General features: G+C 37.1%; 1 protein-coding gene across 1 annotated transcript; it reads left to right on the top strand.

Moving 5' to 3' along the window:
* The first annotated feature begins 1,590 nt into the window (after positions 1–1,590).
* On the top strand, positions 1,591–13,101 carry LOC135676554 (probable serine/threonine-protein kinase At1g54610). Its single transcript, XM_065187873.1, has 7 exons — positions 1,591–2,116; positions 2,213–2,497; positions 2,583–2,900; positions 3,775–4,002; positions 9,751–9,851; positions 10,414–10,534; positions 12,532–13,101. The coding sequence occupies exons 1-7, from the start codon at positions 1,775–1,777 to the stop codon at positions 12,868–12,870; spliced, it is 1,734 nt and encodes a 577-aa protein (XP_065043945.1). The 5' UTR covers positions 1,591–1,774; the 3' UTR covers positions 12,871–13,101.
* The last annotated feature ends 13,573 nt before the right edge of the window (positions 13,102–26,674 follow it).

Raw genomic sequence — 26,674 nt, forward strand, 5'->3', positions numbered from 1 at the left:
TCAATTGGATCACCAATCTGCTATATGAACTTAATATCACCTCTCAATCCACTCCTATAATATATTGTGATAATGTCGATGCCATCACCTATTTGTGCATCAATTCCGCTCATGAATTAAATATATTATTATCGACTTTCATTTTATTACTATATGTTTCTTAATTCTATACTTCTAACCAACTAGTAGACTTATCAAAAAGTCTCTGGCCCATAAAATATTTTAATTGTTTCGATCCAAAATTGAATCATTGACAGAATATTAATCTTATGGGAACATAATAAAATATCATGATATATGTAAATATGAAATGATAACTTTTCATGTTTTAATCCTCAATTAACTTATAACTTAAATACATAATTTGAGTCTCATAATATATATATATATATATACATATATATATATATATATATATATATAATAAATTCTTCATAATATACGTCATATATACGTATCGACAAACCTTGTACTGCAAGCAGAGCCCACACCAACAAGCTACTCATTTTATGCGAAGCTTGGACCAGACGACGGCTCTCCATTAAGATTTGGTCGTCAGTTCAGACCACGAACGACGTGTCCCTGCATTATCCCTTCCCTGTGCTTATTTATGCTGCCACAGCGAGCCCCATCTCCCTTGGAGTGCATTGACCATGGCGCCCACAGAGATGAGCGCCTCCGCCAACGGCTCCCGCAAGATTGCCGCGGAGTCCCGCCACGTCCTGCCGCCGCCGCCCGGTCTCTTGGGAGTCGATTTCTGTCTATGAGGCTCCTCGTGTTTGCATATGCCGTCTCTGCACTTGCAGTCACCTGTTTGTAAAGTATCATCACCATGATGGCTGTCTTCTTTGCCTTCTCTCCATCAACAAGGAGGCTGTTCCTTCTCAGCCTCTTCGACGCGGTGATTTAAGCTTCATAGCTGCCTTTATATTTATCTATTACGTAACGACGCACTAATCATCACCTTATGTGTTGGCAGCTGATGGCGGGAGTGATGGCTTCAGCCACCGGCGCCGCCGGCTTCGTCGCCTACATAGGTCTCAAGGGGAATTCACATGTCAACTGGAGCAAAGTCTACAACGTCTACGGCAAGTTTTGCAGGCACATCGGCAGCTCGATCACCATCTCCCTCGTCGCCTCCATCCTCCTCGTCTTGCTCGTCGTGCCCTCAGCGTACTCCCTCCACCGCCGTTGTCACTGATCATTTAACGCACACGGCACATTCAACACACTCTTGTCGCGTTTGTACTGCTGCCAATATGCTGCGTGCATTCACCTGTTGCTGCCGTTCATCTCGTGTGATTGTTGTCGATGATCAACGGATGTGATGTCTCGATCGGATTGGACCAGTTGTTCTAAGTCGCTCTGTTGAAGTTGACCCCATCAATCAATCTGATCAATGCCACGATGCCCACTTACTATTCATCCTTGTGAGAGAGAGGTTCCGACCATCAGACATGGTTCGCCCGGCTCCGTGGCTCTATATTGACTCGTCGCCCACCACTTGCGCGGAATAACGTACCGCTTGGCATCTGCTCACCTCCGCTGCCCCTCGTCTGACTTATTATTGCTCGTCTATTATTTTACCGCCTTCTCGTCTCCAAAATCCGCACCTCTCTTTCTGTGTCTCCGCATACGACGAAAGCAGCGAGTAAATGCGAGGGTTCGACGAGCCCCGACCCCAAATCTAGTGCTTGTCCGTCGACGGAGCTCCGATCCGCCAGCTGCCAATCCCTTCCTGAGCTCCCCTCCTGACGAGGTGATGAGCTGAGCCATGGGCTGCGTCCTCGCCAAAGAGGCCTCCCTTAGCCCCACGCTCTCCTCCTCTGGCCGCAGACGGCGGGAGAAGAAGCACCCCGCCGCCGACGGAAGCAAATCCCAGGCCGCCCTCCCTGGGATCGAGATCGCATGGCAGGAGGACGCGGAGTGTCCGGATGGGAAACGTCACTCGCGGCGCAGGCGGCAAGGACCCGACCCCAGACTGAGCAGCTCCCCTGGCCACGTCCACGGCGAGCTGGTGGCTGCCGGCTGGCCCTCATGGCTCTCCAATGTCGCCGGGGAGGCCATCAAAGGCTGGACGCCCCGGCGTGCTGACACATTTGAGAAGATCGACAAGGCGAGCTTCCTCCTTTACTGCAGCAAATTGTACCTGTTGCCACTTCCATTGGGGTTTCGTAGCTAAAACCGGTGTCCATTTCTTTTCGTGATTTAGATTGGACAAGGGACCTACAGTAATGTGTACAGGGCGAGGGACATGTTGACGGGCAAAGTTGTGGCAATGAAGAAGGTCAGGTTTGATACCATGGAGCCAGAGAGTGTCAAATTTATGGCGAGGGAAATCCTTATTCTGCGGCGGCTAGATCATCCCAATGTGGTGAAACTGGAAGGTCTTGTCACGTCCAGGATGTCCTGTAGTTTGTATTTGGTGTTCGAGTATATGGAGCATGACCTTGCTGGTCTTGCTGCGAATCCCAAAATCAAGTTCACTGAGCCTCAGGTTAGATTTTAGTGATATGCAGTTAATCCACCTCTTAAAGCTATCATCTTTCTTGATATGTCTACCTGACATTGCACTTGAGCAGGTGAAGTGTTATATGCATCAGCTGTTGTCAGGATTAGAGCACTGTCACAGTAATGGTGTGCTGCACCGTGACATCAAGGGCTCGAATCTTCTAATTGACAATGAAGGGTTACTTAAGATTGCGGACTTCGGCTTGGCTACATTCTTTGATCCTAACCATAAGCATCAAATGACCAGCCGAGTGGTCACTCTTTGGTACAGGGCGCCAGAGCTTCTCTTGGGAGCCATTGATTATGGTGTGGGTATAGATCTTTGGAGTGCGGGCTGCATTTTAGCTGAGTTGTTAGCTGGCAAACCTATTATGCCTGGGAGGACCGAGGTAATCTTTTGATTTGACACTGTATCAGTATCCAGAACTTCCACATGATACATCCTGAAAACTTGTAATAAAAGAGAAAACCCTTTATTGGACATATAACTGCCATTGTGCATATTGATGCTGATCACAGAAGGATGATAATACTAGAAAAGACTTTGTGAAATGTACTCTGATAAGATCCATTCATTCCGTCTGTTACATCTGGTGCAATTTACTTTTTAGAAATTTACTAAACCAAGATGTGATATTTGGCAGAGGTATATGATAGGCAAAATAAGTCATTTAGAATGCTCCACATAAGAAAGGCAACAGTTCTAGGTGTTATAGAATGCTTAATGCAATTAGAAGGTGAGATTCTGACGACAATGCAAGTCTAGAATTAGTTTCATGTATTACAGATACCAAATTGATAAGGAAAGCTGGAAGATTTGATATCAGTTGTTAGTGGCTCATTGGTGGCTGGAACTCTAAACATATAGTTGATAATAAAAAGGAGATGCAAACATTTTATCAGCTTGATGAAGCAAGATGCACTGAAGTGTAAAATAGATTGGTTTAGGCTTGATGTCATGTTTTCATTGGCAAATCATGGAATATGTGTGCTGGTGGTTTAACATGTACTTCTTGGATCAGTTGACATACAAGGAAATTAAAGACAAGGAATAATTAGATCTTTCTTTACTCAAACTAGTAATTCCTGCCAACCAATTCTTCCAGAAAAATGTTAGGATCTTAATATAGACATATCTGCCCACCACTCGTCATAGATATATTACCATGACTATGCTGGTCTCACATAATCGCAAAACATTAATATTGTTTCTTGAAGGTATCTATTTATCACTGCTGCTATCTGAATGGCTTCATTTATCAGGTTGAGCAGCTGCATAAGATTTTTAAGCTTTGTGGCTCCCCTTCAGAGGACTATTGGAAGAAGTCAAAGTTGCCGCATGCCACAATTTTCAAACCCCAACAACCATACAAACGTTGCATAAAGGAGACATTTAAGGATTTTCCACCATCATCATTACCATTAGTTGAAACTCTTCTGGCAATTGATCCAGCTGAACGTTTAACTTCCACTGCTGCACTAAATTGTGAAGTGAGTGTCATAGAATGTTTTTTCTATCCTCCAGAAAATGGTTTTGTTAGTAGTGGTGATGGTAGGATCATTTATACTGTCATGAATTATATTGCATATCTTATAACACCATATTGTTAGTTGCACTAAAAAGAGTTACTTTCATGCCACGGTACAATTGAAAGTTGTTGGAAATGTAACTATCTTATTGCAGTCATGGAACTTCAGTTTCTTGGTTTTTATGAATGTTGTAGAAGGAACTTTTCTTTTGTGAATGTCGACTTGATTTCATCCTATAAGCCCGGGGTGTGATGTCTATTTCAGCTTTTGGTTCCTTGGACCAAATGCCTTTCACGCTCATGCAAAAATTATTTATGAAAAACTGCTGTACTGAAAGCCAACTTCTCTATGCATCTTGTTACACGGTAAAATTACTTCTGTTCACTGCTTTATGTCATGGAAAAGCTAAGACACTTGATTGCTTGACAACTAGGAAAACTATAGAAAAGACAGCATATCTCATGCAGTTTTTAAGCTCTCCAGTTTGGAGAAATCATATCAAGAAATCTCTTTATACATCAACATTTTTTCTGAACTTGATATGCAAACCCTTTTTATTGGCTTAGTAGGTAACCAATAGAAGGTTTGAAATGAGAATGAATAGATGAAAGGATCTGAGCTTTGTGAGCAGAATGCACGTATGGCTTTTAAGAACCAAAAGTGTACCTTCTAAGATATATGAAATTCAGTTTTATTAAAGATATTAGTTATTTTAAAAATGTTATTTTTGTTTCTATTTCTTTTTTTAATTTCTTTTAGACTTAGTTTGGCATGACAATTACTTAAGGTAATTGAGATTAGATGAAGGGAGGTATGATTTTGTCCTCTGAATATAAGATGAAAGCTTCGGTCTTCCCAAGCATTGTCTCACTTTTCTGCTTTAGTGCTTACTGTCAAGGTTTGAAATATCGTATCGTACCAATGTTTTGAGGTTTGCTCAGTACGATATGGTATTGTGTACCGAGCGGTATGCTAGGGTGTACCGAGCGGTACACCTAATTTAGGCATAAAATCCTCCGAAAATACCTGAAAATAAAAAAAAAAGTTAGGATAGGATTTTTAAGCTAGAAATAAATATAGTAATAGTATAAGTTTAGCAAAATCAATGTAAACTAGATAAGAATAGTATCATATATCTTTTTTGGACTTTGAGGAATAATCTTGTGCAAGGTTCATATTTCAGTCTATTACAGATTGTCCTTCTATAAATATTGAAATATCTATAGAAAAATCATTTGAATTGTTAGATTATTTTGTTACAATATAAACTCTAAAATTCAAATGAATTAAATAATCACATATGTAGATATACCTAATTGTTGATTCTATCACCAAAACAAACAACGGGCCTATACGGGTGGTGGATTGGGGTCCTCAATCCTATACATCTACATATCAATATGATATGTTTGTTGGACCTAATCATAAAATTGATCCCAGGACATAGTGTATTGATACACCGTATGTCATTGGTGCATCAATGTGGTGATGATCGTAGGCTGATCGTCATGAATCACATTTGTCCGAGGTAGCTCGTGAGGCATATATTGGTGAATGTCAGAGCTTTTACTTTCGCTATTGATCTGCTGCTCTGTATCATACTATTGCTCGGAGAAGTATGACCAACTATCACGTAGTGTTGTTGGCCATATGATTCTCCATAATACGACGACTGTGAATACGACGAGCTTCGTTCTGTGTCTACATCATGTAGGTTTTGTCGCGTCTGCTCAAATTCATCCACTACCTTCCCCTTCTGCGCATAAACTTGACTAGTACCTCGTCGAGTTCCATGATCTGAATCTTGGGTGACATGTATAAAATATTGCTTCTCGGCCCATGCACCACCCTCAAGTTGTGTAGGCGAGACCAACGACTGCCCAGCATCACCGCCATCATCCGTCGAGGCACTGCTATCTATGTTGTTGTCATGTCTCTGGACCGAGCGAGTTGCTGAATGCGATTGTGAAGGTGTCTCGTCGCCTGATTCGATCCTACGATGCGACTGATGCTACTGCCTTCCCTTTTTCCTTTGCACGCTGGGCGGACGATTATGACCGTTGGGTGTCTGTAGTTCCTCGAGCAATTTGACTCGATGTTGTTTGACTCCTACCACGTTGTGATTGAGGGGGATTTTCTACCTGTTGAGGTTGCGCTTCTTCTTCTTGCCTCAGTGATAAAACGCGAAGGACGTTAAGTATCTCCCGCCTCATCAAGTAGAGGATCCTCTTGGCTCTCTGTTGCTTCAACCCAATCTAACATCGGCTCTGAATCTTCATTGTAGAATTGGAGGTCGATGGAATCAATATCTGGTTCCTCTAGCTCCTTTATCCAGCTCAGCACATCGCAACCTTAGCAGCATGTTATAATGGACATATATCAGTTTCTCTAATTGTCCATACGAGAGTTTGTTACGGACCTTCGTGTGAATCAATGCAAACGTTGATCAATTACGTTCGCAACCACTAGATGTTGTCGTCTGTGAAAGTACACGAACGGCAACCTTCCTTAAATGTGGTGCATCCCCTCCAAATTATAGCTACCACTCGATTGTAGAAAGATATAAACAAGATTTTATTAGCATAACAAATAATTAACATCAAATATAATTGATAGTCAATATGTGTAACTTTTTCTCACCAGGATCCATAGTATAACGACACGATATAGCCACAAAGTCAGAGAATGAATCAACTGTTTCTCAAAATAATCGACTCTAAATAAGAGCATCGGCTGCATCAGTAGTGTTTGGCAACAGCCGATATATAACATTTCGTAGTGTCGTTAGTAAATCATTTTGCGTTCCGAGAGCATACTGATATTGAATTGTCGGGCTTAGATAATACGTTGTAAAACATAATTTTGTTAGTATAATTTTGTATTATATAAAAAATAATAAATTAAATTATTCTAAATATGAATTTACCTGCATTATGGATATCTTGATCCATATGAACTTCGGTCTGACGATCAATGATCCGTACATATTGGTCGGCTTTAAAATCATCTTTGAATGCTTTCCTGATCTCCTCTCTAGTTGAAATTAGCATATATTTAAGGTACGCCATCTATGGACGCTTGTCTATATCGACCTTACGGAGAACAATATAAAGTGGTTCCACACCTTTTATGATTTCTATCGCGGTCTCCCAAAATCTAGAGGAAAGAATGGACTTTTCTATCTTCTTTCCATCACTCAATCTCAAATCTCTAGAATCAAACCACTCTTGTGAGGTGACCATTGCCTTCAAGCTATGCCTTTTTTGTTGTAATGACTTTAATGCAATAAAATTGGTAGCAAATCGAGTGACTCCAGGTCGGAGTATCTCACCGTTTACATACTTTTGCATTAAAGCGTGGACCCAATAATGATTATATATAAACTTTGTAATTGATTGTGCTCGAGCTACATAATTCTTGACTATGTCCAGCTCACCAATATCTTTCAGCATTAGATCTATATAATGAACTGCACATGGAGTCCAAAATAATTTTTTTTCCATCAATTGCAAACCGACCTTCTTGAAATTCGCTCCATTGTCAATTATTATTTGGACAACATACTGTGGTCTGATCTCCTCTACTACAGTGTCCATCAAGCTCTCAATTTTGTTTGCATCTTGGATCTTTTTAGAAGTATTAATTGACTTATGAAACACCACTCTTCTGTTGCAATAAACAAGAAAGTTGATGATACTCATTCTTGTTAGTCCTGTCCAACTATCACACATCAGTGTCACCCCATATTCATCCTATTATCTCTTGAAGGATTTGATCCAATCCTTCAGTTCTGCCACCTCCTCATCTAAGTACACACCGTAAATCTCCCTCAGTGTTGGAGGTTGGATCCCCGTTCCAAACTTTTGAATAGAAGAGACTAAGCTCTGATAATATGGACCTTGTGCTGTGTTGGCTGAAATCCTGTGGAAATGCCTTCCCAATATCCCACTTCTTTTCTTTTGTGTATGCATCGTCAATCCATGTCTGTTTTGCTTTTTGTGGGGGATAGACCTGCAGATTAATATCAACAATATCTGGTGCAGACCTCCTGTCAAGACCTTTCATAAAATTACGAAGTCCACCATACCTCATGCTACTAGTTCGGCCTAACTAAGGAGGAGCAGTTGGCTACCTCATGCTGGTCGACCTCTGGATTCCACTACTCCTGCCATACTCCAATTGTGAGTCAGGTCATCGATGTCTCCTTACTTCATTGACCATATATTAATGCTCCAATGATGCACGAACCCTAGCTGTGAGATTCGGGTCAACTTCATCGTCACAACCCTCATACTGATCATAAAGTGGTTCCTGCGTAGCCCTATAATATTTTTCTTTAACTCTTGCCTTTTTTTTTAATGTATCTTCCTTTGCTTGTTGTAGCTTGTTTTGAAATAATTTACGGATCTCTGTCGTAATATTCTTGCATTTTGCAACATCAGGATATCCGTTGGCCAAATGCATCTTCACCCGAGTTATTCCTTCACCATTGCCAATGTAGTCACAATAAATACATTACCAATAATGACGGTTCTCATCTATCTTTCGAGCATGAACCCATGCATTATCATGTGGCTATTCCTTTGGTACCATGATCCTACCAAATTTAATTCAAATAAGCTATAAAGTTTAAACATATTGAATTGACCAAATATGTCAAACACCCTAATGGATATTAAAGACATTGAATTGATATAAAATCGATCAAATTTCAATTAAATCATCATTAAAATGACCAATCGCAACATTCAATAACTTTAATAAAACTTAATTAAACTTATTTTACTATCATAAGTATCTTTTAATATTTAATATATATGAAATATAAATATTTGACCTATTAAGTGTCTAATTTTGAATTAGTTAATATTAAACACATAAATCATAATATTAAATATCTTAATTACTCTTCAATTAAAGAAAGAGAATACATACCTTTTGATTACAAGCTTCTTCCTCTTAATCTTCCCAAATTAGCCTCGATTCAATTTACAAATCGTTGTTTTGTAGAGTTTAGGAGAGCGCAAATATGAGAAAAAAAGAGTTTGAGATAGTTTAAGAGAGTATGAGAGTGAAATTGAGTGAAATAGAAAGGAAGAATAGTTTAAAAACCTATGAGAAAAAAATGGTCAAAATTTTGATCGTTACCGCTCGATATAACTCCGATACAAGGCGATGTTAAGTGTTCCGCCCCGTAGCGGGCGGTCCGCGTATCGGTATCCTGTCAGATCGATACGTACCGCCCGTATCGGGTAGTATTATTCGAAACTGTAAACTTTACTTGCTACTACATTCTTAGTAAGCCTGATAAGGCTGGTTTAAGATTATCAAAAGAATTTCAGTGTGTAGCATTGACCATCTAGAGATGTATTGGCTAGTAATAAGGGGTTAGTTTATGCAACCAATGATCACTACTGTCCATATCAAGATGTAGCTTAGATATGCAAGCCATTCGGACAGTAGAAACATCATAATTTTTCTGGTTTGGCATCAAAATATCGAAGCTAGGGCTAAATTAGTCTTGCACAGAAAAGGGTTCCACCTACTGATTTGGGTTGGAATTAATGCGAACTTACAAGAGATTTGCATTTGTTGTTGCCTTGTTGGTACCATGCTTCATTCTTTATAGCAGTTCATACACACATCTCTTGTTCTCAGTTTCTCTACTTGGTAGATGATCAAGTTCATAACACGCTTTGCTTTTTATAGTTCTTCAGTACTCCACCATATGCATGTGAGCCATCGAGCATGCCAAAATATCCTCCAAGCAAGGAGATGGATGCTAAATTGAGGAACGAAGAAGCGAGAAGGTTCTATCATTTTCCTATTGAATTCTCAAATGAATTTTTCATAGAGCTTCAGACACTTTCAATCAAATCATTTCAATAATTTTCTTGTGTGGTCTTGCTGTTTTTTTCCAACAACAAACAGGGTCTAGTTTCTGTTGCTTCAGAAAATGATCTGATTTTCTAAATGTCTGGACACTATTGTTAGCTTTTAGTTTATATGGTTATATATCTGATTGTTCTATGTGGCTGATGTATTATGAAAGTACCACAATGACACTCATGTTCAGTGATCGAATGTTCTTAATGAAGTAAATTGGTGGTTCTTTTTTCTATTTAGTTCTCTTTTTTCTTCACCTAGTCTGCAGAACTAATTGCTAGTGGTATCGTTACCTTTTACATCAAGTTTTCTTTGTGAAATTAAATCCTTTTATTCATTCCTTGTCTCCTCAGGCAATTCTTGGAGGATTTGTTTATCTACATTGTCTTTTGCAATATACATGAACTGTGAAGTGATGTACGAATTATTCATCTTAACTATATTTCTGAAATTCACTCTATTATTCTGTGATATTAACTTATGCAGGTTGAAGGCTGCTGGTAGGAAGGCCAATAGCAATGTTACAAAGAGAACACACACATTTAATCGAGCAATTAGGGCAGTTCCACCCCTGGAGGCCAATGCTGAGCTCCAAGTTAACCTTGATGTATGTTCAAGAAAAAACTGTTACTTTTTACTGAAGATTATTTGAAAGTAATGAAATTAATCAGGGACTATCCTGGCACTTTATGTAACTATTGTTTGGCCAAGTCAAAATTTCACTTATACAGTGATTTAAATAGGTGCTTAGGCGCTCGCCTAGGCGCTCAAGCGAGGCGAGGTAAGGCCTGAGCGCCTCATGGGTGAGCCCAGGCGTCGGGTGCCACGGGCGAGCATCTGATTCAAAGAAGGCAACCGAACCAGACTTAAAAGTCTGGTTCGGTTCAATAGTGGTTAGTTGGTTCAATCAAACCGCGCAACTCCGAGCCAACACAAGTGCTGCTTCTGCCTCCACCGCCAACACTTTCTGTTGCTGCCTCCATCGCCGAAGCTTTCTGCCACTACCTCCGTCGTAGACACTGTAGACTGAGCCTTCCTCTATCGCCGACAGACAAGTCCAACGGCCTAGCAAGAGCCCGTAGCTTCTTTTTGTCATGTCTCCATGTACAGTTCCTTCCATTATCAAGGGAGAGGACCACATGTTCCTTCGCCACCGACGGATGCCCTTTGGAGCTTTCGCCGCTGTGAGCTTCCACCACTGTTGCTGCTGTCGTTCGCAACGCTATCTTGGTTGTCTTAAAATAATCCTTCATCGCTGTTGCTACTAGCGTCTTACCGCTGTTGCTACCACTTTCCACTGTTGGTTTCCACTATCAGTGACCCTTTTATCCTCCTTTGTTACTGTTAATAGTTTTTTTCTCCCCTTCTAACTACTGTTAATAGTTAGTAATATACTGTTAATAGTAGATCCTTAATTTAATGTCATATTTTTATTTAAATAATCATATTTATTAATTATATTATATGATTTTTGTATTTTAATATTTTGGAGCGTCTTGCTTCTCTCCGGCAAGCACCTCGGGCATTTTGGGACCTTGGCATCTTTTGACGCCTAGCGCTTTTTAAGTTACTGGACTACATTTGATGTGAACTACTATCCATTTCTATAGTTGAAGACCACATATCTATTGGTAACCGTGGACCCACTACACCTTTGAGGCATAGTTTGGAGTCTTTAGACAATTGAAAGTAACCTACTGGATTTAAACAACTAGTGCCCTGCAATCAAGGCGGAAACTAAGGTAATCTTCACAGTTTGGGGTTACATGATACCATGGAAACAACCTTAATCAGTCTAAGAGCTGACTTAAAACTAAACTATCATAGCTTTGTTAAACAGATTAGCTTCTTTGTTAGGCCAAAGCAGCATTGATGTTGCTAGACAACTGTCTAGATGATTTCCCATTTATACTTAATATCTTAAGAGTGTTGTGTTCATTCCTTTGGGGCCCATAACTAAATTTTTATTGTCTCCTGTATGCTCTGCTTGCTGTGTTATGCATTTTTCTTCTGGAAAATTGTGTGGCTTTTGTGTTTGTAAACTATACTGAAGGTATAGGCTACATGAATTGTATATAATGAGCTTCTTTCATTTCAAGTAGATGAATTCATGGTCTCGATGATTCTTTAAATGGATAATCTAAATGGCCTCTGCGTTTGTAAACTGTACTGAAGGAATTGACACACAACTCTATATAATGAGCTTCTTCTGTTTCCGGAAGTTGAATTCATGGTCTTGTCATTTCTTTAAATGGAAAATCTAAGTGGCTTCTGTCTGTGTGAACTATATTGAGGGAATAGGCAACACAAACTTTATACAGTGAGCTTCTTGCATTTCAAGTAGATGAATTTTAGATCTTATTGGATTTCTTTTTCTCTGCCAAGTATTTCCTCCCAAGGACCATCAATAACAGGCTTAAATTTGTAGTGTTTTTTAACCTTCTCTCAAATTGTTTTGGTGAAAGATAGTCTCTGTATAGAAGCTACAGATGACTTCCCTAAGTGGCTGTTAGTTATCTCTAATATATTGATGAATCTGTAACTTCTGTTGCCAATACAATTTTGTGAGCTACTCAGTTAACATGCAATTTTTGCTACTAACAGAGAAGGCATCTGATCACACATGCTAATGCAAAGAGTAAGAGTGAGAAGTTCCCACCACCACACCAGGATGGAGCACTTGGCTACCCATTAGAGTCCTCATATCATATGGATCCTGCATTTGACCCCCCTGAAACTTCATTCAGCACAGTGTTTCCCCACCAGAAAGGGGGAGTGACAACATGGTCTGGACCATTGGTTGATCCTGTTGCTGTGGGTGACTCAGGACGAAAGAAACAATCTGCGATCAAGTCTTGGATGCCTGCTAAAAGAAAGCAGCCTGTTGGTGCCAATGCTACCAATGAAACTCACAAAGGTACGGGCATGTCTCTAGTCCGATAACATACAGGCCATACGACCAGGCACTTGTTTATTAGTTGAGCATTGTCAAATGCTGGTGTAGTGAGTTAGAAACCCTATTAGTTGGTTATGGGGCTAAAATATAGCTCCCTGTATCCCCTTTGTTCATTGTTTTCTGCTATATCTTCTAAATTTTTGGATGGTTGGCGTTGAGATAGGGGACTAAAAAGAATTGTCATCATATATATTCTTTTCTTGTTTCTTGTCCTTAAATTATCGTATCAAATACTGGATTTTGGCTTAGGTAATTTAAGTCAAATAAGTGTATGGGGTCCTGGAATCCCCACATCCCTCCAGTTATTCCATTATGTGCCGGCTTCTTTCCATGCCCTACCATCATAATGTGATTTTAGATTTCTGTGTACTGCTAATTGGAAAAGTGTGTAGTGAAAAAGAAAAAAAACTCTTTATGTGCTTTTTATATGTCCATTTTGCATGATTTTTTTTTTATCGTAAATAAAATTTCTATTACACATGTCAATGTATTAGTCTGGCATTCTGTCAGATACTAGTATTGCAAATATCAAACTCTTCATGGAACATGTTGAGACTTGGGGAGTAGCACCTCAGTGACTAGTTCTGCTGATTATCTTGAGGGATGTGGTTTGACTACATTATCTTGTTCTCTAATTATGGAAAAAACTAGGCTTATGTTCTCCTTCTGTTGCTTTATAAGAGTGTCAGGATAAGCTAGTTAGGAGCTGCAAACGGAGTAAAAGAAACCTTCAAAAATGTGATGCTTACTGTTTGTTTATCTGCTGAATTGCAAAATTCTGCCATCTGATTGTTTCGTGTGCTCATGGCTGGGTTTGTTTGCTGAGAATATGAACAAATTGTCTTCATCCATAAATATTTCCCTTTCCTTTTCCGAGTTTATACAATTTATTTCAAGAAGTTTGTAACAAATATATGAATTCTCAAGTAATTATCGAGCAAGTTCACAAGTAATTATTGGGCAAAAGGGCGAACGTAGCGAGTTCCAACTTTAGTTTGTAAAGATTAAATGTTTACAAAGTAATAGTAATTGCAATTATTGGGCAAAGATAGAGAGTTCGAATTAGCTTTGCTAAGATATTTTTTTTTAAGTATTTCAATTAGTTTAATTTTTTATAAAAAAATACGTGAGGAAGAATCTTATCCTTGCAAGCTTATCGGTGGCATTAATTGCCTTTCTATCAGTAGCGTCGGCCAATGGCCGACAAAAAAGTGGTACTCGTGACATCACAATTCGACCCCCAAAAAAAATAGTTCGCCTCTCTTACAACTTGTCATTTTCCTAATATCCATAACTTTGCTTGCCAATTTCATCATACGTATCGTAAGCCATGCAACTTCGTTGTAGTTGTCGTGTACTAACCTTTTGTATAATACATCACCCGTGTGACATATGTGACGTAGTGGATCAACCTCCTCGTAATCTTCTTGTCCTCCGATTAAAACACAAACGGAAATAAGTACGTGACAAAAGAAGAGGAATCACACATAATTTTATAAGCTTCGAAGAATCATGCAACAAATATCTCATATAATCACCCACAAAATTCTCATGTACATGTATTTATTATTTGATTTTATGATCCTAATTAATTAGTTAAGATATATTAAAATTTTAATTAAATTCTAAATAAGATTATCGAGTAATAGAAATAAAATCTAAGATATCTTAGGAAATGATCATGATGGGAGAGACCTTCATACTTATCATCTCAAACCCTCTGTTGTCGTTGTTTATGGAAGGATAGAACTTTTTATGAACGAAACATCAGAAATAAATATTATAAATCTATGCACAATCTCTTTTAGTCTCTATTCGATCGTTCATTATAATCATGTGAAAGACGAGAAACGAGGAGAATACAAGTCTAGTTCTCATTATATAGATTGATATCACTATAGCTTTCGGATATGACAATAGTACATTTGTATATTATATAAAGATTTTCTAAATAGTATCGAAAGGTATACAATCTTAATCTTGATCTATCATTATTTGATTTCGATTATGGTATTAATTATTTTAATATAATTGTAGCATAATTATAGTTTTGACCAAAATTTGACTTTGATCAATGCTGATCTATGGCACTTGGTTATTGACCGCATTGACTATCTTAATTTAGTCAAATTTTAATTTTGATCGAGCCCTAATTTTTTGTCGATCCTCGATTTTTGATTGGATTTGATTCTGAATGTATTTCGATTATTTGACTAGATTTAGTTTCGATCAATCTCATTATTTGATTTCGATTATGATATTAATTTTTTTATATAATTATAGCATAATTATAGTTTTGACCAAAATTTGACTTTGATCAATGTTGATCTATCGCACTTGGTTATTGACCGCATTGACCATCTTAATTTAGTCAAATTTTTATTTTTTGTCGATCCTCGATTTTTTATTGGATTTGATTCTAAATGTATTTTGATTACTTGACTAGATTTAGTTTTGATCAATCTCATTTTGATCGAATTAAAAAAAAATAATTTTTGATCAAAATATGACTTTGATCAAATTTAATTTTGACTAATTTAATTGGGATGATATTTAGCCAAATTCTAGGCCTGCCTAATTAAATAGGGTTGAGTTATCTAATTAGATGATAGGGTTTGGATTATTAAATTATAAAATTATATTAAAAATTAGCTTTAAATAATATTCATAATAACACATATAATTAGTAGATTTAGATAATCCTAGAGGAATATCTACTTCAAATAATTAGATGATAGGGTAGCACGATAATATTTTGGATATCCTTGTAGTTTTGGATTGTATACTAAATATAGTAATATTATTCTATAATGATGTTATTAGTCATCCATAATTGTAAAATCTTGTGTGAGCACCAGATATATCAATATTTTATCCAAAGATGAAATAGAGCTGATATCAATAATCTAAAATTTATTAAGAAATCAAAGCATTAATATTTATTATTTTTATTATTATATTAATACTTCTTTCATTATATTTTTATAAATATTTTTATATTTTTTGAATTAAATTATTATAAATGGTTTGAGCATGTGTAATTTATATTGAAAGTTAGATATTGGCCATATTTGTTGGAAAGGATTATATGCTTAACTATTGAAAGTTCTATGAGAAAAATAATTCAAAAATTAAAAGTCTTGATTTTAATAATTATTAATAATATTTATATTTTATTTCATAATATAACTAATGCATAGAAATATTAAAAGATTGATTTTAAATTATTGATAAGTCATTAACTACCACCTTAATGAAAGAACTAAGTAAAGTCCAATATTATAGTATTTGATGAATTTTATGATATATCATCATTATGACCGACAAAGTTACGATATTGGATATAAATATAGATGAATCTTTCATTTGTAATTTATTATTAATTCTCTTCCTTTTTTGGCTTATTTAAAATTTACTATGACACAAATAAATGATAAGTGAAATTTAAATAAGCTGGTTAGTATATATATATTTATGAAGAATTGAGATTAAAGTGTGAAATACTCATAACTTAAATGAGTTGACTAGTATATATGTTGTAGATAACTCCATATTCTATATTTTAATGAAGAGAGATATTTTATCACATTTATAAATAACTTGTTTAGATATGATAATGTATCTAATTTATGTAAGGTCTCAATTATCGACACCTATACATAAATAGAGTCGAGAGATAATTACATTGAAAAGTTAAAATTATCAAATACGATAGGAATGATAAATTATATGATATATACGATGAGTACAATTATAATTATGGTTCTTTTGTTAGATTAAAAAAAATGAGATATTCAATATATCTTACCATATGTGTAATAACATAATTAGATTATTAAAAGGTAAAATCGTATTATTATGAATATATAACTATGAGTATAATGAGTCATTCTTGATAGTCATAAGTGTCCTGCAAGTCAATCACGTGAGTGATGACACGTGTGACTTGACATACAGTCTTTTTTATTATTTTATTTTGACATTTTATCACTTTATATTGATTGTTGCATATACACATGTATACATTGTGATGTCTTTATATTTGTGTAATGGAAATCAGATCATGATGAAATTATGATAATGAGATCGATTCACTTTTAAACACAGATCCTAAATAATCCCAATCATATGTCACTCGAGAGGGACATCGAGATAAATAGATAGGCTGGTGTGTTGTATCCCCGTCCATATGATGGATATAGTTGGTCTCATAGCTGCTTGTGTGGGGATACTAGGGATACAACATAGGTGCTCATTAGAGAATGAGTCCACCGATTGATCCGCTTACGGAATGTTGGATAGTTAATGATGCCTTATTGTCAGACAACAATTATCTAGTCTTAATGGTATATCCGACCCTTAGACTTAAGACACCAAGGATTTTATGTAATTCTTTAATACCGTACTTATAGGTCTAGAGGTTTCAGATCTAACACAACCGATCATCGGGAGTAGTAGCCAACCTTACAAGGACTATTGAGTGTCGATAGAGGATCATCCACTCTCAGTACCATGAAAAAAAATATCTCATGCTTTCTTGCTCAGATAAATCTCTGGCCAGGGTCATTCAGATTAAGAGAGAAAGAGTTCTCCGAGAGAATCCGATTGGAGCGAGACTCGAGTAAAAACCGTATGGGTCTAATAGCACCATACCCGGTATACGGCCTCTGGAATATTATATGGATGATGGACTATAGGTACATGGTAACTGAGGACAAACTGGTCCAATAGATTGGATTCCCCTATATCGTCTAGGGACTACAGGTATGACTCAAAAGGAGTCAAAAGGAGTTCTGGCAGGTATGACTCACGACCAACTCGATATTGGGCCTAGAGGGTCACACACATATGATAGGCGTTGCGATGAGTAGAGGTTCAGATATGAGATATCCGCTGGAGCTCATATCTTATTGGATATCCAATAAGCCCGTGCATTATTGGATCTTGTGGATGAGATCCAATAGGAGCCATGTGAGATTATTGGATAGAGATCCACTAATCTAAGAAGCTTGGGTAGTTGGATGGAGATCCAATACCCAATCGGGTAGGATCCATTAGGGTTAAGTTGACAGAGGGCCTCTATAAATATGACGAAACTAATAGTTCATAGGCTAGAGCTTTTTAGTTGCCTCTCCTATTCTCCTCCCTCTCTCTACCTCAAAACAGGCTTGGAGTTTTGAGGAGCGTCATCGTAGCCCTACTATGCTGATCACTACTAGAGAGGAGGGCGCTTGATCTCCTTCACCCTCTCCGAGAGATCTACCTGGATTCATGAATATACAATCTCCTTAGGTAATACAATCTTTAATATACGTAGTTTTCTATTTCACGGATTTTGAGCACCAATCTTCGCACGATAACGAACACATCTTTGGGAATTAGGGATTTTATTTTTTATGTTCTTCTATTGTGCATGTGATGTTACCTCTAGATTTCCCAACAGTGGTATTAGAGCTAGGTTGTTCGTGCGAAAGATAGGTTTTGAATTGCGTGTGTTATGTTTTAGAGAAGTTTTTGATGTCAAAATCATCGATGCAAAAGTGAGAAAGGGCAGCAACTGTTGCTGCCCTTGTTGCCCTCGCAGATGGCAACGCTGCTATCTGCTTGTAGGCTCCCGCCGATGGGCTGCTACAGTGGTAGCCACCTGCGCATGGGCATTGTGCACGCAGGTACAATTGCCTGTAGAGGCACATGCGGGCGCTGCACCCATGAGCACAGCCACCCGCGGGGGTGGTAGTGCTCGCAAGGGAGCCTGACCACAGGGGCGGCATCGCTCTTGAGCCCCTACAACGGCCGTCGTCGACAAGGTGGCGACGGTGGCAACACAGCAAGGGAGAGGGATTAGGGTTTTTGGGCAAAAAAGATAGTTTTACCCCTCGAAATTTCAAAAATTCTAAATTTCATTCTTTGTCCAAATTATGAAAATAGCCCTAAGAATTCAAAAAATTCCCTACATGTCCTTGATTTCAAAAAATATTAATTAATTAAAAAGTTTAATTGATTATTATTTTTATTATTATCTAGTAGTCATACATCATGATGATGTGTACATGTGATGTATAATATGTGGACGGATGATCATGGACCGTATGATGATATGTGTACTTATGATTATTATTATTAGGGCCTGCGTGCCTATGATTAAGTTATAATCACACAAGGAGGCGTAGCGGGAGCGTGGAAGTGATAGCGGGACCCATGAGGTTGAGACGGACAATCGTGATACATAAAGACACGTCGAGATACTAATGAAACCGACGAGGACAAGATGAATGATCATAGGGCATGGAGATGCACCGCTGCACACATAGATCTTGATGTGAGTGATTAGGCCCATTGGCTCGGGCCTAATCACATTAGGCTATGGTCTATGATCATCTAGTGTAATTGCTCATGTGATGTGTGATTGCTTATACACCTCCTAGATATGTATATATATTTGCATATGATGTAGATATATATTAAATATGTATGTGTGTGACACGTTATATTAGGAGACCAAATCACAATCTCCTCTCTCGATAATATTAAATCGGTAAACATGAGGCAATTAGATCGACCCACTCGACCTTCCATCGTTATAGGTAGGGACCAGTTCTCGGTGTAGTTTAAGTTGGTCGAGTCCCTCGATGGCATATCATCGAATCAAACTCATCTTATAACGATAGTGTTTACTTAACCAAACATTATAGTTGGTCAAATCCCTCGAGACCATGGTGATTCAGAGGTCGAAAAGGATAGGAATCACAAGGAGTTATGATCGGCAAGAGTTGCATACCTTTTGAGCTTAATATGATTGGTCAGAGTCCCTCGAGGTTATACTAAGATGCTAATTGGATCTTAATTCCCACTAGAAGTCTACCGGAGACTTCCGTTTCATGTGCTGAGGGTGTTGCGTGACTCGTTAGTAAAATAGTAGAAGCAGATTAAGATATAAGACTATATCTTGATTGTTTATTTTTATAAAATATGCATGTTATTTATTTATGCTACATCTTTATTTTTAGAAAATGTCGCTTTCAAATCCCTTACATGACATACTTAATGTCAACCGCCTCACTGGTCCAAATTATATAGATTGGCTCTGCAACTTGAGAATTATTCTCATGGTAGAGAAAATCGCATACATCCTTGATACAGTGATGCCTACGCTCGAGGAAGGGGCAAGCGAGGATGAGATTGCTCATTCTGTGAAGTACATTGATGACTCCACTCCTACTCAGTGCTACATATTGGGCTCCATGACTCTTGAGTTACAGAGACAATATGAAAAAATGGATGCTAAATCCATTCTCCTATATGTCCTCAAATTGTTTGAGGAACAGGGAAGGACTCCACAACATAAGATATCCAAGAGCCTCTTCCGTACTATGATGATTGAGAGGACACCAGTTCAAAACCATGTCCTAAAGATGATTGAGTGGATAGAGAAATTCATAGGTCTAGGAATAGTTCTAGAGGATAACCTGTGTGTGGATCTTGTGCTTTAGTCCCTATCAGATTCCTTTTCATAGTTTATAATGAATTTTAATATAAACAAACTTGAGGTGACTCTCCCTGAGCTCCTCAATATATTGAGGGAGGCAGAGAGCACTATCAAGAAAGAGAAGCCAGTTCTATATATTGGTGAGACCAGAAAGAAAAGGAAAGTAGAAAAGTCCCTTCAAAAGGGCAAGAGCAAGGGTAGACCGGGAAAAACAAATGTTGTTAAGAAAGATCCAGCAAAAGACAAAGGCTAGTGCTTCCACTATGGCAAAGATGGGCACTGGAAGAGAAACTACAAAGAGTACCTTATAGAGAGGGCGAAACAGAAGCTTGGAGAAGCTTCAGGTACATTTATGATCAGTCTCCGGTTGTCAGAATTTTGTGATAGTGCATTGGTATTGAATACCGATATTGCTTATCATATCTGCTTTTTGTTATAGATTCTGGCAAAGCTGAGGAGATTAGCGAGAGGAATATTGCATAATATTTTGTTTATGCTAAACACTATTCCACATATTATGAATGTAAGTGTGTCCAAAAGGAAATGAGATGAGGTGAACAATGCATACATGTGGCATTGTAGACTAGGTCACATCCATGAGAGAATGATTCAAAAGTTGTTAAAAGATATATCTCTAGATCCATTCAACTATGAGTCATATGAAACTTGCGAGCCTTGCTTTTATGGAAAACTAACCAACTCTCCTTTTAGTGGAACTGGAGAGAGAGCCACTGAGTTGTTTGAACTCATACATAGTGATGTGGACACATGTTAACTCATGGCATAGGTGGTTACTCTTACTTTATTACTTTTACTAATGATTTCTCAAGGTATGAATATGTGTACTTGATGAAATACAAGTTTGAAACCTTTGAGAAATTCAGAGAGTATAAGAATGAAGTGGAGAACTAGATTGGAAAGAGTATCAAGACTCTTCGATCAGATCAAGGAGGTGAGTACTTTAGTACATAGTTTACCTAGTTCCTCAAGAACCATAGGATTCTATCCCAATAGATACCTCATTATACACCTAAACTAAATGGTGTATCTGAAAGGATGAATCGTACACTATTAGACATGATATGGTCCATGATGAGTTTCGCTGACCTACCCATCTCATTCTGGGGATACGCCATAGCGACCGCAGCTTACCTTCTGAACAGAATTCCAACTAAGTCAATAGTGTCTATACCATATGAGATATGGAAAGGGAAAAAACCCGATCTTAAGGTTGTTAAGATTTGGGGCTGCCTTGCCCACGTTAAAAGACACAACCCCGATAAGTTGGAATCGAGGACAGAGCAGTGCAAGTTCGTGGGATACCCCAAGAAAACTTGTGAGTATTATTTCTATCATCCTAAGGACCAAAAGATCTTTGTAGCCAAAAGAGCAGTGTTCCTTGAAAAGGAATACATTCTTAGCAAAAACAATGGGAGCTTAATAGAGTTGAGCGAGGTTGGAGAACCTAGCTCAAGCACCACTCCATAGCCCGAGTATGTTCATATACCTAACACACAAGTTCTAACTTTACGTAGGTCCGGTAGAATATCTCATCCTCCTGAGATATATGTGAGACATATTGGAGGAGAGGATGTTGAGGATATTGATTCTCAAACTTATGAGGAGACTATTATGAGTATAGACTCCAGGAAGTGGCAAGAAGCCATGAATTCTGAGATGGATTCCATGTACTCCAATAAGGTTTGAAACCTAGTTGATGCACCCGAGGGTACTGTATCCATCGGTTGCAAGTGGATCTTCAAAAAGGAGATCAGAGTAGATAGAAAGGTAGAGACCTACAAAGCAAGACTAGTGGCTAAGGGGTATCGTCAAAGGCAATATGTTGACTATGACAAAACCTTCTCACCCGTAGTCATGCTAAAATCCATTCGAATTCTATTGGCTATTGTAGCACACTATAATTATGAGATTTGGCAGATGGACGTGAAAACTACATTCCTCAATAGCAACCTTGAGGAGGAAGTGTATATAATATAGCCTAAGGGATTCGTGTTGAAGGACTGCCCAAATAAGGTGTATATGTTACTTAGGTCCATTTATGGACTAAATTAAGCTTCTTGAAGTTGAAACATAAGATTTGATGAGGCAATCAGATCTTATGACTTTGTTAAGAATGAAAATGAGCCTTGTGTGTACAAGAAGGTAAGTGGGAGTACTATCACCTTCTTGGTGTTATATGTGGATGATATTCTGATCATTGGGAATGATGTAGGAATGTTATCCACAGTAAAAACTTGATTATCTAGACACATCTCCATGAAGGACTTAGGGGAAGCATCCTATATCTTGGGGATTTTGATCTATAGAGATAGATCCAAGAGGATGTTTGGCTTATCCCAACCAAGGTACATAGATACCATTGTCAAAAGGTTTGGCATAAAAAATTCTAAGAGAAGTCTCATACCAATGAGACATAGGATATCACTTTCTATGAGTATGTCCCCAAAGACTCCTGAAAAAATGGCGAACATGGATAGGATACCCTGTACCTTAGCGATAGAGTTTATCATGTATGTCATGCTATGTACCAAGTCTGATATAGAGATAATAACATTAGGGTTAAAGGCTATACAGACTCGAGCTTCCAGTTTGATGTCGTTGATTGCAAGTCGAACTCAAGGTATGTGTACACCCTGAATGGAGGAGAAGTATGCTGGAAGAGTTTCAAAAATATTTTACTACTGACTCGACTACAAAGGTAGAGTACATTGCTGCAACAGAGGCAGCAAAGGAGGGAGTCTAGATGAAGAAGTTCATCACAGATTCGAGAGACATGCTAGGTAGCGAGGAGTCTATTCCCTTATATTGTAACAACAATAGGGCGATTGCTCAAGCGAAGAAACTTAGGTCTCATCAGAAGTGTCCTAACGAGGTTCCACTTGATCAAAGATATTGTAACTCAAGGAGATATATAAGTGGAAAGAGTTCCATCTGAAGATAACATAGCAGATCAATTGACAAAGTCGTTGTCTCATATTGTCTTTAGCGTCATAGGGGTCTGATGGGGATCAAACACATAGATGATTGACTTTAGGTTAAGTGAGAGATTGCTAGTCATATGTGCCCTACAAGCCAAGCACGTGAGTGATGGCACATGTGACTTGACACATGGTCTTTTTGCTTATTATATTTTGATATTTTACACTTTATGTTGATTGTTGCATATACACATATATATATTATGATATCCTTAGATCTGTACAATGGGAATCGAATCATGATGAGATCACGATAATGAGATCGATTCACCTTTAAATACAGATCATAAATAATCCTAGTCATAGATTACTCGAGAGGGACATCGAGATAACCAGACAGACTGGTGTACTATATACCCGTCCATATGATGGATGTAGTTGGTCTCATAGTTGCTTGTGTGGGGATACTAGGGATACAGTATAGGTGCTCATTAGATAATGAGTTCACTGATCGATCCGCTTACGGAATGCTGGATGGTTGATGATGTCTTTTTGTCAAACAGTGATTTCGTAGTTCTAATGGTGTATCCGGTCATTAGACTTGAAACACCAATGATGTCCTGTATGAGTACTTCATTCTTTGATACCAGACTTATAGGTCTGGAGGTTCTAGATCAAGCACAGTCGATCATCGGGAGTGGTAGCCAATCTTACGAAGACTATTAAGTGTTGATAGAGGATAATCCACTCTCGGTGTCATGAGAGGAATATCTCATGTATTCTTGCTCAGACAAATCCCTAGCCATGGTCATTCGGATTGAGAGAAAAAAAATTTTCCGAGAGAATCTGATTAGAGTGAGACTCGAGTAGAAACCATATGTGTCTGACAACATTATGCCTGGTATACGATCTTTTAGATATTAGATGGATGGAAGACTTTAGGTATATGGTAACCGAGGACAAACAAGTCCAATGGATTGATTTCCCCTGTATCGTTTGGGGACTACGGCGTAGTGGTCTAATACGTCCGCAGTCGATGAGTCGAGTGAATTATTATGGAGATAATAATTCACTGAGTCAGAAAGAGTTTTGACAAGTATGACTCACAGCCAGCTCGATATTGGGCCTAAAGGGTCACACACATATGATAGGCGTTGTGATGAGTAGATGTTCAGATATGAGATATCCGTCTGAGCCCTTATCTTATTGGATATCCAATAAGCCCATGAATTATTGGATTATGTGGATGAGATCCAACAAGAGCCAATATGAGATTATTGGATAGAGATCCACTAATCTAAGAAGCTTGGGTAGTTGGATGTAGATCCAATACCCAATAGGGTAGGATCCATTAGGGTTAAGTTGACAAGGGACCTTTATAAATAGGAGGGAACTAATGGTTCATAGGCTAGAGCTTTTTGGCTGCCTCTCATATTCTTCTCCCTCTTTCCATCTCAAAGTAGGCCTAAAGTTTTGAGGAGTGTTGTCGCAGCCCTATTGTGTGGATCGCAGCTAGAGATGAGGGCGCTTGACCTCCTTCACCCTCTCCTAGAGATCTATAAGAATTTAGGGATATACGATCTCCCTAGGTAACACAATATTTAATATACACAGTTTTCAGTTTCGCGGATTGTTTACCAATCTTCGCACGACTACGAACACATCTTTGGGAATTATGGATTTTATTTTTTATGTTCTTCCGCTGTAGATGTGATGTCACCCCTAGATTTTCCAACAATTCTTTGTACCTAAATCAATATGAGGTGAAACTCTAAGAATGATTATTTATATCTTAAATAAGGTACCTAGTAAATCAATTTCATTAACTTATATTGAGTTATAGAATAGTAAAAAATCTAACTTAAGATATTTAAGTATTTAGGAATTTTTTACAGAGATAAAGGTCCTTAAATCACATGAAGAAAATAAGATTCGAGATTTATTTTTAAATATTTTATTATTTATTTTTAAAAAATTAAAGGGATAAATTTTCAAACCATAATCATTGTATGAGGATAGTTAAATATCAATGAACTCTCATGTAATATTGATATTGATGTTGATGACTTGTAGAATAATCACAATCGATAACTTTCAAAAAATCTCAAAGGAAAATAAGATATATTATTTTTTAATGATTATATGGTATATAAATAAAAAAGATCACTTTTTGATTTTACAAGTTATGAAAAATGATAAGATATAATAAAAGAAAAGTTAAAATTAATGAACTTGAGAACTTATCAAATTACCTAATAATTATAAATTTTGTTATATATGGATCTTTAAGACTAAACATAACTCAAAGAACAATATCCAACGATATAAAGTCAAACTATGACAAATATTTTACTCGTAAGAAAATATTAACTATAATGAGATTTTTTTAGTTTATTTTATAGACTTATTAAGAATTGTTATGATATTAATGACTCATTATGATTTTGAGTTACATCAAATAGATATGAAAATAATTTTTTTAAATAAAAATATAGATAAAAAAATTATATGGATTAACTAAAATGATTTGTAGAGAATATATATATATATATATATATATATATATATATATATATATATATATATATATATATGGATAAGCTTATAAACAATGGTATATAAAGTTTTATAATACAAATATTTTTTTTCAAACTTAAAAAAAAACTATTAATCAGTATTTATATCTGAAGATCAATGGGAGTAAACTTGTTATATTAGTCTTATATATAGATGATATTTTGCTTATTAGTAGTGATCTTAGTTTGTTATACGAAATTAAGATATTTCTCATCAAAAAATTTAAAATTATTGATATGAATGAGATAACTTATGCTATTGATATTGAGATATTTAGCGATAGATCTCAGTGATTACTAAGATTGTCTAAGGTAGAATATATTGACTAAGTCTTAGAGAAATTTAGTATGTAGCTTTATTTAGCTGATAATACAATTATTACCAGAGGTGAAGGATTCAGTCAAATCCAATGTCCTAAGAATGGCTTATAAAGGAATCATATGAAAAATATTCCTTATACATGCATAGTTGAAAGTATATTATATGCTTAAACCTATACGAGATAAGATATCAGCTTTATAGTAGAAATACTATGTGGATAATAGAGCAACCCAAGAATAGAACATTGGAAAGCTATAAAGAAAGTGGTGAGATATCTACAAGAGATGATAGACCATATACTCACACATAGGAGATTAGATTAACTTAAAGTGACAGGATATTTAGATATTGATTTTATAAATTACATCGATAGTAGGAAGTTCACTTTATGATTTATGTTTATATTAGTTGGAGGGGCAATATAAAAGAATAGTATAATATAAATTACATTATCAAAAGTAAAAGTTG

This window comes from Musa acuminata, chromosome BXJ1-6 (genome assembly GCF_036884655.1).
Source record: "Musa acuminata AAA Group cultivar baxijiao chromosome BXJ1-6, Cavendish_Baxijiao_AAA, whole genome shotgun sequence".
NCBI classification, from domain to species: Eukaryota; Viridiplantae; Streptophyta; class Magnoliopsida; order Zingiberales; family Musaceae; genus Musa; species Musa acuminata.